Below are 15,624 nucleotides of genomic sequence, written 5' to 3' on the forward strand. Positions count from 1 at the left end.
TTTGTCTTTTAAACCTGTTGCCTGTAAAAGCCTTTTCTTGCTTCAGCTACAACAGAACCAAGAACAGAATTTGACTGTTAAGGGCAAATACTGACCAGTCTTTGGCTGTAACGGATCCTCTCTTCTTCAGGCTCCATCTCCGACTCTTCTGAAGAGAGTGAGAAGGACACTCCAGGGCTGCTGTCTTCCTCCTCTTCCTCCTTGGAAGGCAGAGGGAAAGTGTGAAGCAGGGCAAGACAGACACGAGACGCCTATACCCCTTGTTTGCTTGCTCATTTCAAGGCCAGTTCCATACCACTGTGCAGGGTCCACCTCAACTTTTAAGGTTCCCATTCTAACTTTAGGCATGACCTAGGGGAAATGACTTTACCAGCTGTCCTGTAACACGACATGAGCCGCAGGTCTCAGACTGGGAAGAGGCCTCCGTTCCACACTACTACCAGCACAAGCAGCAGCTCGCTTGGCCCGCAGTGGGATACCAAACAGGCAAGCTGCTCTCAAACACCTGACAGCAGCTGGGGAGCAGCCTGGTTTCCCCCAAGCGCAAGATTAAATGTAAAGAACCAGCTCTGCCCAGCAACATGATTGCTGCCCTCGCACATGCTGGACCATGGCATGGACAGAACAGCTCCTGGGACAGGGGACAGCATACGTGATCTCTCCTATGCACCGCGCCGGAGCATGGCCGCAGGTAGGGGACTACCTCCTGTCCTGAGGAGACCTACACTCTCAGATCTCGAAACCTGCCACCTCCTGACATGCACAACAACACGGGAAAGCCTCCCAAGGCATCAGATAGCACCTAAACTTTCTTTTCTTCCCCCCCCCCCCCCGCCTTTCTTTTAAAGGAACAGAAAGAAACCAAAGCCTAGGCACCTCGCGGCTCTCACTCTCGGCGGCTATGCCCATGCCAGACTTTCGGGAAAGAACCTGCCACCCCGTGTAGTGTTACAGAACAGCTACCGCAGCGTGGAGAGACCCCGGGTCATCCCTGCTCTCTCCCCCATCCCGAGCGCGGTTTGACAGCGGAGCGTGTCAAGCCTCGCTAGCATCTGCGCCGCCCCCCCTCCCCCCCCCTCCAGCCCCATCCCAGCCGCCGTTACGGGCTCAGGACCACACCGCCCCGCTCGCAGGCGGTTTCGCTACACTTGTGCAAACTCTGTTGATAAACACCCGGAGTGGAACGCTCCAAGCCCGGCTGCCCGTCCGCAGCCCCCGCCGCCACAGCGCAGGGTAACCCCCCGGCCCCAGCACACCCCCGCGGTAAGGCCCGTCCCGAGCCGGCCCCGACGCCGCAGCCTCGTCCCCTCACCCCGCCCCCCTGTGTCCTCTCCCGCTCCCCGCTACCGCGCCGGGAGGGAAGGAGCCGACCCCGGCCCGGCAGAACAAAGCGGCGGCGGTGGAAGCCCTGGGACGGCGCTCCGGACGTCAGTCCCGGGGGACCTGTCAGCCGGCACCCTCCAGCCCCAGGAGCCGCCCGCCCCGCCGCCCCCTGCCCAACAACTTCCCGGCTCGGCCTCCTCGGGGGGCCGCAAGGGAGAGGAGACCCGCCCGCACCCTCCCCGTCCGCGGCAGCCACCCCGCCGCCCGCGGCCTCAACCCGCCGCCCGGTCCCTCTCTCGGGAGAGGACTCGCGGAAACTCAGGGGTCGGCCGGGGACGGACAACCCCAACCACCCCCCTTCCCACCCCCCCCCCCCGCCACCGCCCCCAGCGAGCGGCTCACCAGGTCTCTCCTGCGCCTTTGTCCTCTTCTAGCGCCGAGACGGGGGGGAAACAGAAGAGACGGAGGAGGAACCCCCGGGTCAGGCAGCGATCGCGCCCCGGGGCCCGGGCCCGGCCCGCCGCCCCGCGCCCCCTCGACCCCGCCGCCCGCTCCGCTCCACCCCGCCCCTCACCCACACAGCGTCCCGCCGCCCCCGGCGCGGCCACCGCGGCGAGCGGGGCGCTGACAGCCCCGCCGGCCGCCCCGGGCCGCTGCCCGCTCCCGCGGGCCCCGCTCCCCGGCCCGGCGCCGCGTCCGCCCGGCGCCGCGTTCCCCCCACCCCCCACATCTCTCCTACACCTCCCGCCGCCGCTCCCCCGCTGCAACCCCCGCGGCCGGGCGCCAGGCCCGCCAGCGGTTCCACCGCCCGCCGCGCCGCGGCCCCCCGCCGCCGCCCCCCGGCCAGGACACGGTTCCCCTCCTCACACAGGAGCCGCCGCCGCCATTTTGAACCCGTCAGAGTCTCACATACACACTGACTCGGGCGCCGCACTGCGCCTGCGCCGCCCGCAACCTCCCCTGACCCCCCCCTCCCGCCGCCTCACCCGCCGCGCGCATGCGCGGCAGCCTCTCTCCCCGCCCGTCCCCGTTTAGCCGCCGGGGCGTCGCGCGGGTACGCGCACGCTCCTCGACGGCCCCGCCCCAACGGCACGGGAGGGAGCGCGTAAGCGCGGCCTGGAGGACGGCTACGCCTCCCTATTGGCTGCTCCCCCTCCCTATTGGCTCCTCCGTCTCCCTATTGGCTCCTCCGCCCCCCTATTGGCTCCTCCGCCCCACAGTGGTTCTGCCCCCTCCCTGGGGCCGCGCCCCCTTACCTCTCTGCGCATGCGCACGGCTCCGCCGCTGGTCCCCTGTCAGCGGTACGCGCGGGCTGGGCTGCAGGCCGAGCACCGGGAGGCACCGGGACCCCCCCCCCATACACACACGCACGGGAGCTGCCGTTATGCGTGTGTACGTGTGTGCACGCGCAGAGAGCGGTGCGGACACGTGCTCGCCGGCGCGGCGGTACCGGGAGACGCGTGTTTCCCCGCTGCCGGTTCCCGGTACTGCCCTCCCGCAGCCTCTCCGTTCCGTTACCGGAGCCTCTACCCCGCCCGCCCACCCCCCACCTCCCACCCCGGTACCGTCGCCTCCTTTCCTGCAGATCCGCACCAAGGAGCCATCAGCTTTAATGGCAAGAACCGCATCCCTGTGTCACACCCCCCCCTTCTCCCCCCATCCTCCTTCCCCATCCCAAAATCGCATCGGTGCGTTCGCTCCGGGACCGGTTGGAGCCCCTCAGCCCCCGGTGGGAGCTGCTGTTGCAGGCAGGAGGGGTGCTGGAGGGTTGTAGCCGCTGGTCCCTGGAGGTTTTGGAGTTCTTTGGGGGAAGTGGGGTGGTCAGCAGAGCACGCAGCCCCTCCTGCGTCGCCTGCGGCGGGCGGTACCCAGGGCGGCACGGCAGGCCTCCGTGAAGATGTCCCTGATGTTCTCCTGGTACTTGGCCGAACACTCCAAGTAGCACAGGGCGCGGATCTGCCGGGCCATGGCCTCTCCCTGCGGGAAACGGGGGGGGGGTCAGACCAACCGACCCACCCCAACCCCACCACTTCCACCGACAACCGACCGCCTTCCCTGGCCACCCCCTGTGCCTGTGGGGTGGTGGGTGGCACTTGCCTGATGGCGGGTGATGTGGTCGGAGCGTCCCTCCTGGGGCTTGCGCGGAGCCTCCTGGTCCTGCCGCAGGTCCGTCTTGCAGCCCACCAGAAGCACCGGGACGCCCTTGCAGAAGTGGTTCACCTCCGGGTACCACTGCGGGATGCGGGGGACGTGTCACCCCAGGGATGGGGACACAGGGTGGGGGGTAGCTCTGGCTCCACGCCACCTCCCACAGAGAGGACACACCCCCTTTCCCCCACCCCTGCCCCAGGGGCTGTGTTACCTTTGTGGAGATGTTGTCGTAGCTGTTGGGGCTGGTGACGTCAAAGCAGATGAGGACAACGTTGGCGTCAGAGTAGGACAGCGGGCGAAGCCTGTCATAGTCTTCCTGTCCTGCCGAGCGGAGAAGAAAACCATGGCACACCAGTTCCCTGCTGGGCTGGGGGCTGGGTCCCCCCCCCAGCTTGGGCACCTGGGGGGCTCTGGGGACAGCAGAGTGGTACTGCTGAGAGGGACATCCTTGGGACCAGTGGCTGGCCAGCTGTGGGTTAACAACCTGTCTCCCCTGCAACCCCTCAACACCCCTGCGAGGTATAAGACATCCCAAAACCCATGGGCTGGGACACACACAGACACGATGACATCACTGTCCACCCTGTCCCCCCCCGTCCCACCTGCAGTGTCCCAGAGGTGGATCTTCACCAGCTTGCTGCCGACGTGGAGGGACGCTGTGTACTTCTCAAACACGGTGGGGATGTAGGCCTGCCAGGGGTGGAGGGGGCATGAGACAGGTCGTGCTGTTTGTGGGGGGGACAATGGTGGAGGGAACCCCCATTGGGGGTGGGGGACAGGGCACCGGGAGGTACCTGGGCTCAAGAGTGGGAAACAGGGAGGCAGGAGATGGTGGTGCCCCCCCAGGTGCTCTTTGTGTCCTCCACTGCCCTGGGACTGTGCCCCCTCAGCCCAGGGCAGTGTCAGCCCTCAGGTGGTCCTGGGGTGTCCACAGGCTATCCCCCACTCCCAACCCCCCTCCCCAGGTCCCATACGTGCCCTCCCTGTGGAACAGGCATCGCTCCCTGTCACAAGACACAGAGACAAGACACAGAGGTGACCATCCACCCACTGAGACGACCCCTCCCGAACCCCTGTCACCCCCAGGCTGGGCCACCCCTTGCCCCAGCCTCCCCTCCCCCACATCCCGCTGCAAAGGACTCTGCTGCCACTGCTGTTCCCATCCTGCCCCACGTCAGCCACCCTTTGCCCCTGCTGCCGCTCCCCGCAGTACCCCCCATTCCTCATCAGGTCGGTGTGGGGCGTCGCGCAGGGAACCCTGACCCCCCCCCCCACCCATGACAGGGACCCACGGGGACAGGCGGGACGGTACCTTGGGGAAGTCACCGCTGGCGAAGGCCAGCAGCAGAGACGTCTTCCCGCAGCCCCCGTCCCCGACGATGACGGCCTTGACCTCGGCCTCGGGGGGCCCTGGGCTCTGCTCCCCACACTCCTGCTGCATGGGGGCAGCCGGCAGGGCCACACAACCTGCCGGGCCTCAGCGGGGATGGGCACAGGTGGCCAGAGTCACCCGCCCGGCCCAGGGTGTGGCTGCCACCCGCCTGCTGCACCCGCCCGCATCACCCATCGGGGTTGGGGCCATGGCGGCGACGGCGGTACCGCTGGCAGGGTGCCCATGCACGTACGGGCATCGCGTCACGCTCGCAGCACCCTGCCTGCGGTGTGCGGGGCGGCTCCATGCGTGTGCCCGGGCCCCCTTCGGCAGGTGGGTGCTGCTGCCCGCAGGGCACACGCTGCTCACTCTGCCGCACACGCGTGCGGACACGCCGCACTCCCTTCCTACCCCGCTCCTTCCCACCGCGCCCCCCTTGCACACGTGTGCAGCCGCCTGTTGCACGCACGGGCACGCGTGCGTGGCTCCATCCTACGTGTGCAGCTCCGTTGTGCACCCTCAGCCCTCCTTGCACACGCAGGATTCCTCGCCCGCCCGCCGGGGTACGCACGCGCCCAGGCACGCGCTTGCACGGCTCGCCCTCGCGCGCCCGCGCCTCCCTCCTGCACACGGCCCCACGCTCCCACCCTCGTGCGTGCGAACACACGCGTGTGCCCCCGAGTGCTCAGTGCCCGCCGCAGGCATGGGCCGCCCCAGACTCTGGGGTTTATTGCTCTCAGCATCCATGGGAGGCAAAGTCCAGGGTGGAGTGAGGTGCCGGGGGGGGTGACTCACAGCTCCAGCACCCCCCCTCCCAGTGCCACCCCTTTCGTCATGTGCTGCGCCGTGCCTGGCGGTGCCGAGCCGAGCCGTGTCCTACCAGGAAGCCCTATCTCCAGCCCATGATCTGTTCCTGGTGACCCTGGCGCGCTGGCGGGGACAGGCTGCAGCACCCCACTTTGCTCGGGGACTTGCCAGCCCCACGCTCTTCCCAGGGGCCCAGATGGTGCCGTGTGTGGACCCTGCATTGACTTTGACCACCTCCCCCTGGACCAGGACCTCTGTGGCTGGGCTCTGGGAGCTGGGAGCTTAGAGGATGCTCAGATGTGAGGGATCTGGGATGTGGGGTGTCCCCTCCCGCTGGCTCCTGCAGAACTGCTGTGGGTGCACCAGGTGAGCCAGGCAGGGGGTTCAGCAGTCCTAGCAGCAATTAGCCAGCTTAATGAGCAGCAGAATCAGCTCTCTGTCCTTGCTGGAGAAGCAGAGGGCACTCTGTACTGGGGGTAGTGCTTTGCCTGCCGACTCTTCGTGTCCCCCCACCCACGGGAACATGGAGGGCAGCTGGTCCTACTCTGGGGAGGAAGGACAGACCATACCCCTCACATCCCAGCTTGAAGGTCCCCTGCACCTGACCCTGACCCTGCTGGTCAGTGCTCTCCTATGCCATCCCAAGTCAGGGATGAGTGGGTGCTTCTGCGAGGCGGGGGATCATATGCCAGTCCCCGCCGTTCCCCTCAGCCCTGTGGCTGCCTCATGTCCTGCTCTCCTACCACCAATACTGCCTCCCACTCCCCCTAGCCTCCTTTGGTGGGCACCAGCCCAGCCAGGAGGGCACTGTGGCCCCCAGACCAACCGTGGGAAATCTGAACTGATGGTTCCAACACCAAATTCCTACCCAGGCCGGATGCATGCCAAAGATGGAGAAGAAATAGCAGTGGGGGAGGCTGGGAAGCAAATGCCTGCAGTAATCAACAGCCTTAGAAGGATGCCAACATCAGGCCAGGGTGGGGGGAGGAGACTGGAGCACAATAAAACAATTAGGAAGGTGGTAATTACCAGTCTAATGAGATATCAGGTTGAATCCTAAAAGCATCGAGATTCTTTCACAGCAAGATGTAGCGGCTGCAGTAGGCGTCCTCTGGGGTATTCCCTTGGACAAAACATTTCCTTTCCCGCAAGACCGACAGGAATTTGACAGGAGAAGAGGCTTGGTGATGCAGCCTGTGTCTCTGAAACTGCCCACCGCCCCCTTACCACCTGACCCGTGATCTTGCAGAAACGCCCCAAAGAGCAGCTTTATTTGGAGGAGAGACGGGCTGCTCGGGTCTTCTGAGGACGCGGAGACCACCCTCCCCCGAGTTCTCCTCATCTGAGAAGACTGTGGCAAGGAGAGCCGGAGGGAGGGAGCGTGCCCTGCTCGGATGCGTGGGCAGGCTGGCCTCAGGCTGCTGCCTGGAAAGGTAGGGGGTCGGGACCGGAGCCCAGCCCTGCGAGCTGCTCGCGTCTCCCCTGAGCTCCCCGCAGCCCCTCTCACCGCTCCCACGTGTGCCCCTGCTCAGGGTGCCTGGAGCCCCTCCAACCTTTCCTCCGCGTTCACCCTCCCCCCCCCCAGCCCATCACAGGTGAGACAGCTGCCTCCCACCCCTCCCATCACCCCTCATCCCCAGCCCTGCTGCGCCATGTAGCCGGGACCGCTCTCCCTGACACATCCTTTGGGGTCCCACTAACTCCTCTTCAGCTCCGACAGCAGCCGGGGACCACATCCTACCTCCCCCCTCCCCCCTCTCACCATGGAGCTGAACCACATGTCCCCACCTTCAACATCACCCATGCTGATCAGCCATGAAGATGACGAGTGCTGGTTAGAAGTCTCCGACCTGGCCATAGACAGTGTCACGCTGCTCATCTGCCTCTGCGGGCTGGTGGGGAACGGGGCCGTCCTCTGGCTCCTGGGCTTCAGAATCCGCAGGAATCCCATCACTGTCTACGTCCTCAACCTGGCTGTTGCCGACCTCACCTTCCTCCTCTTCATGGTCGCCTCAGCCATCCTCTACATCATGAAGAATGTCTCCTGCTCCACTGATGTGGCCATCGTGTACCTGAGGTCGCTTTTCCTGCTCTCACTCTTCTCCTACAACATGGGTCTGTATCTCCTGACAGCCATCAGCATCGAGAGGTGTGTGTCCATACTCTGCCCGCTGTGGTACCGCTGTCGCCGTCCCCAGTGCTTGTCTGCCGTGGTGTGCTCTCTGCTCTGGGCCCTCTCCATCGCTGTCATTGCTGCAGTGACTTCTCTGTGCCTGTGGCATGAGCATGAGCACTGCCGAATAGCTCTCATCTCCATGTACACCCTCAACTTCCTCATCTTTGCTCCACCCATGGTCATTTCCAACGTGATCCTGTTTATTAAGGTCCAGTGTAGCTCAAGGCAGCGTCAACCCAAAAGGCTCTACATTGTTATCTTCCTCACTGTCCTTTTCTTTCTCATCTTTGGGGTTCCTCTCAGCATCTGGAATTTCCTGCAGCAATTTGGCTACATCACCGAGCACTCCCAGGTTTTTTTCCTGCTCGCCTGCATCAACAGCAGCATCAACCCCTTCATCTACTTCTTGGTGGGGAGCTGCCGGAGGCAGTGCTCCTTGGTGTCCTTCCATGATGCCTTCCGGAGGGTCTTTGAAGAGACAGGCGTCACCACGATCTCCAGCTAAGATGCCACTGTGATCACACGGGCTGTGCTGCCCACCCCAGCTTCATGCTCAGCTGCCCACCCTTTCTCCTTCCTGTGGCTGCGTGTTGGGATGATCCCATCTGCATTCCCCATCCCTAATTCTATCCCTCATCCCGTCCCCATCCTCATTCTATTCCCGTCCCCATCCTCATTCTATTTCCATCCCATCCCCAATTCCACCCCTATCCCATCCCCAATTTCATCCCCATCCCTTCTGATCCAACCCCCACCCCATTCCCAACTCCATCCCCATCCCATCCCCACCCTATCCCATTCCCACTCCCTCCATAATTCCATCCCCATCCCTTCTGATCCAATCCCCATCCCATCCCAAATTCCACTCCTATCCTTATCCCCATCCCATTTCCAATTCCATCCCATCCCATCTTTATCCCCAATTCCTTCCCTATTCCATCCCCATCCCCAAATCCATCCCTATCCCATCCCCAATTCCATCTCTATCCCATCCCTATCCCCTCCCCATTCCCAATTCCACCCCTATCCTAGCCCACCCCCATCCCCAATTCCAGTCCAGCCCATCCCCATCCCCATCTCCAATTCCATCCCTACCCCAGCCCATCCCCATCCCCACCCCACCCCGTCCCGCCGCCCAGCTCCGAGCGCGGGGCTCTGCTGCCCTCCAGCGAGGGAAGAGGAGAGGGGAGAGCTCCGGCACGCTCCGGGGACTGCCCTGCCCCTCCTGCCCCAGCTCTGGGGGCAGCGGGACCCCGGGACTCGGTGCGGGGCTCCTGCGGACGGTGCCCGATGGCCCCGCTTCTACCACCCTGGTCCGGGCGCTGTCCGCGGGAACCCCGGCAAAGCCCCTGTCCGTCCGTCCGTCCCGGGCCGCGCTGCCCTGCCCGGCCTCGACCCGCTGCTCCCGCCCCAAGAAACGCCGCTGGCTCCGGCCGCTGCCTCTCGCTCCTCTCCGGCCCATCGCGGGGGCGGGGAGCGGTTTGCGGGGGGCTGGAGCACCGGGGCTGAGTCTCTGCGGGGTGGGGGGGGTATCCAAAAAGGCACAGCCCCACTGTGGGAGTTGGAGGGGCAGGTGGTATCAGCCTGCCCTCCCTGATAAGACTTTGGGGAAGCCTGGGAGATAGAGGAGCGGGTGACATCAGCCTGTCGTCCCTGATAAGACTTTGGGGAAGCCTGGGAGATGGAGGAGCGGGTGATACCAGCCCACAGTCCCTGACAAGACTTTGGGGAGCCACGAGGCCTTGACGAACAAGCAGTGGGAGCAGTGCCCACAGGAGTAGCAGGGCGGCAGAACAGCCGATGGGGTGGCGCGTGGACAGGCGGTGAGGGGCAGTGGAAAAGCACAAAGAGAAACTGTGGAAATTCCCAGAGGGACGGGAGGGAGGGGCTTGTGGGAATAAATGTGCTCGCAGAGTGTAATAAAGTTGTCCCAGCACCCGTCCTGCTCCGAGGCCGTGCCACAATATGTCACAAATGGCGCCCGAATTCGTGGGGCTGGAATAAGACGACAGGACTGAGTGTCGTGCCGGTGGGGCTGAACGAGAGGCTATGAGGAAGCCCAGGTGCACTGCAAATTGCCGGGCTGCTGGACAGGAGGTGAGCAGCCGAGAATGCGATGGGGAATTCCATCCCAACAGGGCAACAGAATATCACCAAAGGACTGAAACATATTTTGGGAAAGGAGGGACGGGCCCTGGACGAAGCCGATTTGAAATGTGTGTTGATATGGGCTGGGGAGCACGAGCCCCGACTGAACACCCACACCGTCTGTGTCCCAAAGCTGTGGGATGAAACAGGAGTCCTACTATGGGACAAGGTCACCAGGAACAATAAGGCTGCAGCCAGTCTTTTGGGGCTGTGGTGAACTCTTTATCAGGCCTTGAAAGCCTATGTTGGCTCTGAGGGTTCTGCTCCCCGACTGAGCAGAGGCACCACTGCCACCCACAGCACCTCCCTCTGAGGGAGAGACAGGCGGGAAACTTCCTGGTGGCCCTTTCCACTCAGAGCCTCCCAACGATCCCCTCCATTTGGGAGCTGTGGACCCTGTGGAAGAGCCAGGCCTGTTCCCACCCAACCCCCCAGATCATTGGTGTGACATCTGCTGGAGGGCCCGGGAGGAGGGCGATGCTGAGATGCTGAACGCATTCCCGGTGTCACTCAGCCGTCAGCACGGTCCCCACTGGCAGCCTTTGGACTATGAAATTCCTGGAGCTTGGGAAGTCTGTGACAAGTCACCATCCGTGCCAAGTCTGGGGGGGGCTGACCGCCCCGTTCGCAAGGGCTCTGCCGGAAGGCGTCGCTGACGTGCATGTCCCTATGACTGGAAGCTGATGGCTTGCGTGTTGTTATCCCCATGCAATACGCCATCTTTACCACTGAATGGCGCGAGTCGCCCACCGTGCAGTCCCTCCATAGCCGGGGACAGCACACGGCACCCCGAAGGGGCGGGCTGGCATGGAAGGAAGCACTTGTGGGAGAGGGGAGAGTATTTGTCCCCCGCCAGTCAGGCGGACATACCTGTAGAAGGACTTATGCAGCTCCGAAATATTGCGATAGAGACAAGGTGGTTTGCCTGTGGGAAGGAGGGACATTTCAAGAAGAACTGTCCCCGGGGCACTGAAAAGTGCTCAGCCACCCGGGCTGTGCCCTTGTTGTCGGAAGGGGCAACACTTCGCCAATCAATGCCACCCTAAATTTGACATAGACAGTGACTATTGTCACTGAGAAACCGGAACCACAGCACGCCCAAGGGCTGTGCAACGACCCAAGTGCACCCCAGGAACCTTCCAACGGCGCCAATCATCTCTTCACCAGTACCGCAGGAAGCGCTGGAGTGGATCTATCCACCGGCTGCGGCACAGAATTAAGCGATACTAAGGTTCAAGTCATCCTCATGGGCTTAAAAGGGCCTCTGGGCCATGGAACAAGTGCCTTGTTGATAGGCAGATCAGTGACCTCTCTGCAAGGACTCTCTGTAATTCCAAGATTCACTGATGCTGATTACGAGGAGGGAGTAAAAACGATGGTTTGGGCACCTGGTCTGCCATGCTGTATCCCTAGGGGTACCCGAATAGCGCCATTAATTTACTTTAAGGCCAGTCCACCCAACATTGCCAAGCGAGCTGGAGGTACTGGGGAGTTCAGTTCTACGGGACCTCCTCAAATCTTCTGGGCACAGCAATTGAATCGCGGTGCCCCGTGTTGACTTGTAGACTCCAGCATTCTTGACTCAAGGCCCCAGTCGCACTCTGTGGTCTCGTGGCCAGTGGCGCTGATGTTACAATCACCGCTGCAACAGCCTGGCCGACGTCCTCGTTGTTGGTACAGTCCACAGCCACCTTGGCTGGTGTGGGTAGAGCTGCTGCCCTGCGACAGGGCCAGGATGCGATAGTCATCCCGGAGCCAGAGGGGTGAATGGCAGCTGTCAGATCGTTCGTGCTCCCCCTTCCATCCTGTCTGTGGGGTCGTGATGTACTCGGCTGATGGGAGATGAAGCTTGGAATGAATTTACAATAGGGGCTGCTGACATGCAGCAAACTCCTGCCCTTCCCTGGAAAACTAATAGTCCTGTCTGGGTGGATCAGTGGCCTTTGTCACAGGAGAAGCTGCGACAACTCAGGATTCTCGTAGCAGAACAGCTCCATGCTGGTCGGATTGTTCCATCCACCAGCCCATGGAATGCTCCAGTTTTTGTCATCCCGAAGAAGGGCGGGAAGTGGCATTTGCTGCTGGATCTCAGATGAATCAACACTGTCATCGACCCCATGGGAGCCCTGCAGCCTGGGCTACCTTCCCTTGCCATGCTTCCTCAACGATGGCAGATGACAGTAATTGACTGAAAGGACTGGGTTTTTACCATACCTTTAAATCCCTTGGATGCACTCAGCTTTGTGTTTTCTGTCCCATCAGAAAATGCAGCGGAACCACATCAAAGATATCACTGGGCTGTCTTGCCACAGGCACGTACAAGAGCCCTACTGTCTGTTAATGGTTCGTTGCTCAGGCATTGACCCTTGTGCACCGAAATTATCTGCAAGTCCTGATTTATCACTACATGGATGGTATTTTGGTTGCATCTCAGACACAAGAAGAAAACACAGAAACTGTATGCGCTGTTTCTCAGGCCGCTGGACTCTGTGTTACTCCAGAAAAGGTCCAAACTGTGTCCCCTTGGCAATACCTAGGCTGGAAGATCTATGATCAAAACATTATGCCACGGAAAGTGAAATTCTTCCCTCAGATAAAGACTCTTAATGATCTACAAAAATTATTTGGAGCACTAAATTGGGTTCAACCCCTGTTTGGCTTGAAACAACATCCGTTGTTTCAACTACTGAAGGGGGATCTTGAAAGGAATCATCATTATGAGTATCACGAGCCTTGAATGAGTGACAAAGCCATAGGGTACAGGAGAATTTACATGTTACCTTATATGTTATACATTCACTCTTCCAACCCTTTGGACTTTTAGGACAGTGGGATCCTAGAGCCAAAGACCCGCTTGTGATCTTGGAATGGATTAATAGCAATGCTGATATCGGGGGGGGGGGCGGGGGGGCATTCTCCCTTGGTATCCCTGATGGGGTATGATCCACACTCAATCATCCTGCCAATGACAAAACATCAAGTAGACTGGCTTTTACAGTCCAATCAACCTCTTCAAACTGTACTGGCTGGTTTCAGTACACCTTCCACATCATCGATTATTTGTGACTTTAGGCTTTAATGTATCGATGAAGGATTCCAACCTCAGTTTGACACTTATTCTCCATGCCCTCACCCTGTTTACAGATGGTTCTGGAAAAACAGGGAATTCAGTTACAGTATGGAGGAACTCAGCGGGAGATTGGGAAAATGATATCGAGGTGTCCGGGCCCCCACAAGTTGCAGGGCTTGTAGCTGTGGTCTGGTGCTTCTGTAGATTTCCTCAACCGCTCTATATTGTTTCTGGCTCAGCATATGATACTGGCCTATCTGTCTGCTTAGAGGGGCCTTACCTCAAGGACGTAGGAAACCCCTCTCTTTATGCTTTGCTTAGAGAACTCTGAAGTCTATAGAACCAGTGATGCCACCCCTATTTTATAACGCACAATAGATCCCATGTGGCCCTGCCTGGACCCACGGCACAGGGAAACCAACTGTCTGATGCTCTTGCTGGAACAGTTGCCCTCCCTGATGTGTTTCAGCGAGCGCATTTGTCGCACACCTGTCACCAAAGTGCAAACACACCACGAATTCCGCCTTTCCTGGGATGAAGCACGACAGACTGCCCAAGCTTGCCCTGATTGCTGGCCTGCTGCTGTAGTACCTCCTGTGGGGTCACCCCTTGAGGCCTGGCACCCCTTCAAATTTGGCAAACAGAGGTCACACACATCAGTGAATTTGGCTGTTTTAAAATACATCCATGTTTCTATTGATATGTTTTCCATGTGTCTTTTTGCATCAGCACACACAGGAGAAAAGGCACGGGACGTCTGGTGTCACCTGTTAGTGGCACTTGCAGCATCAGGAGTCGCTGTGCAGATAAAAACTGGCAATGGGCCAGGGTATGTTTCTCACACCACCACCGCCCCTCTGCAGCAGTGGGGAGTAAAGCACTGCACAGGTATCCCTCAGTCTCCCATCGTGGGGTGTACTCATGGCACCCTGATGCCCGCGATGCCCACGAAACAAAAAAAGGGGCAGTGAGGGATACTCTTCCCAGCAGCAATTACAGAAAGCTCTTGATGTTCTTAATGTTTTAAATCAAGAGGTCAATGATATGCCTCCAGCAGTACGACATTTTTGTCAGTGCTCACAGGGGGATCTAGGCAAGGGCTTGGTAGAGGTCTGCGACCCGGCAACTCGACAATGGGGTCAGGGCATCCCTTTAGTAACCGGTGGAAGAGGTTGTGTTTGTGTCTTCACAGATAACTGCCCGCAGTCGATCCATCCAGCACTCACTTTGGCATCTTGACGAGCATCTTTATTGCAGGTGGACTAACAATGCCATGGATCCCTTCACACCTGAAGCACAATGTCTGGGTAGCACTTGCCAACGTAACGGGGCAAGACACGTTTTGATTACCCACTAGTTCACCCACGAATCCGTTCAGCACCTGTCTGGTGAGCGTTCCACTGGGTGAGTGGGCGATACCGTTGACATCGCCTGTCCTCAGTGCTCCTGTTGACAGCTGGGATGGGTGGATACCATGGAGCCCCAGGAGCTAGACTTGTTGGGATCAATAAAAATGGATGTCTAATTACATTTTAATTATACAGGGACAAACACCTCCCTGAGAACTGATGTGACACCATCATTGCCAGTGCACTGGGATGCGTCACTATGGTGTAATTACACCTCTGGGAACATTTTGTGATCCACGAATGCTCCAGTGACCTGGGGGGTTGATATGTGGGGATCACGCTTGGGGCGCAATCCTGCTGTCCCATATAACGGGGGGATCCTGCAGTCTTGGACGACTAACCCTTTTAACACCCAATACTTCTATGATACTGAACCACTCCCGCACTCATTGCACTATCAATCATCAGGCAAAGAGGGCGACGCATGCCTCTGGGGAGGACTGAGGCCCTAAGGCCGAATTTTAGAATCTTTGATGGGCTTTGTTTTGACAGGCTGTGTTTTATGAATCCCTCCGACTGTTCCAAGTATGCAGTTGACCCAACAGTTGCAAGTGGAAACAGGTTGGAACCTCTTTGCAGGATGGCTTGCTGGACTCAGGGCCTGGGTCAAAAGGCCGTTGGCCACGGCTGTGTTACTGTACTTACTTCTTGTAGTATCTCAGTGTGTGTTTGGTGTTTATTGAAGCTACCTGGCTTGGCTGTTACTAATGCGATCAAGCAGGTGTTGCAGGTATCTGTGTAAAACAAAGAAGGGGGAGATGTGGGAGTTGGAGGGGCAGGCGGTATTATCCTGCCACCCCTGATAAGACTTTGGGGAAGCCTGGGAGATGGAGGAGCAGGTGATACCAGCCCACCGTCCCTGACAAGACTTTGGGAAGCCACGAGGCCTTGATGAACAAGTGGTGGGAGCAGTGCCCACAGGAGTAGCAGGCTGGCAGAAGAACAGCCAACGGGGCAGCGTGTGGACAGGCGGTGAGGGGCAGTGGAAAAGCACAAAGAGAAAACTGTGGAAATCCCCAGAGGGACGGGAGGGAGGGAGGGACGAGAGGGAGGGAGGAATGGGAGGGAGGGGCTTACGGGAATAAATGTGCGCGCAGAGTGTAATAAAGTTGTCTCGGCACCCATCCTGCTCCGAGGCTGTGCCACAATATGTCACAAGCCCCAAATG

The 15,624-nt window shown here is 59.9% G+C and overlaps 2 protein-coding genes across 2 annotated transcripts; one reads left to right on the top strand and one right to left on the bottom strand.

Annotated features, from left to right (window-relative positions):
• Window positions 1–3,015: 3,015 nt before the first annotated feature.
• Window positions 3,016–4,915, bottom strand: RHOD (ras homolog family member D; the record flags this gene model as incomplete). Its single annotated transcript, XM_084263752.1, has 5 exons — window positions 3,016–3,300; window positions 3,421–3,555; window positions 3,686–3,795; window positions 4,077–4,164; window positions 4,787–4,915. The coding sequence occupies 5 exons, from the start codon at window positions 4,913–4,915 to the stop codon at window positions 3,145–3,147; spliced, it is 618 nt and encodes a 205-aa protein (XP_084119878.1). The 3' UTR covers window positions 3,016–3,144.
• Window positions 4,916–5,054: 139 nt separating this feature from the next.
• Window positions 5,055–8,334, top strand: LOC311191107 (mas-related G-protein coupled receptor member H-like; the record flags this gene model as incomplete). Its single annotated transcript, XM_084263205.1, has 4 exons — window positions 5,055–5,179; window positions 5,388–5,497; window positions 6,903–7,086; window positions 7,365–8,334. The coding sequence occupies 4 exons, from the start codon at window positions 5,055–5,057 to the stop codon at window positions 8,332–8,334; spliced, it is 1,389 nt and encodes a 462-aa protein (XP_084119331.1).
• Window positions 8,335–15,624: the final 7,290 nt, after the last annotated feature.

Source organism: Gallinula chloropus (genome assembly GCF_964237585.1).
Source record: "Gallinula chloropus genome assembly, chromosome: 4".
Classification (NCBI taxonomy): Eukaryota; Metazoa; Chordata; class Aves; order Gruiformes; family Rallidae; genus Gallinula; species Gallinula chloropus.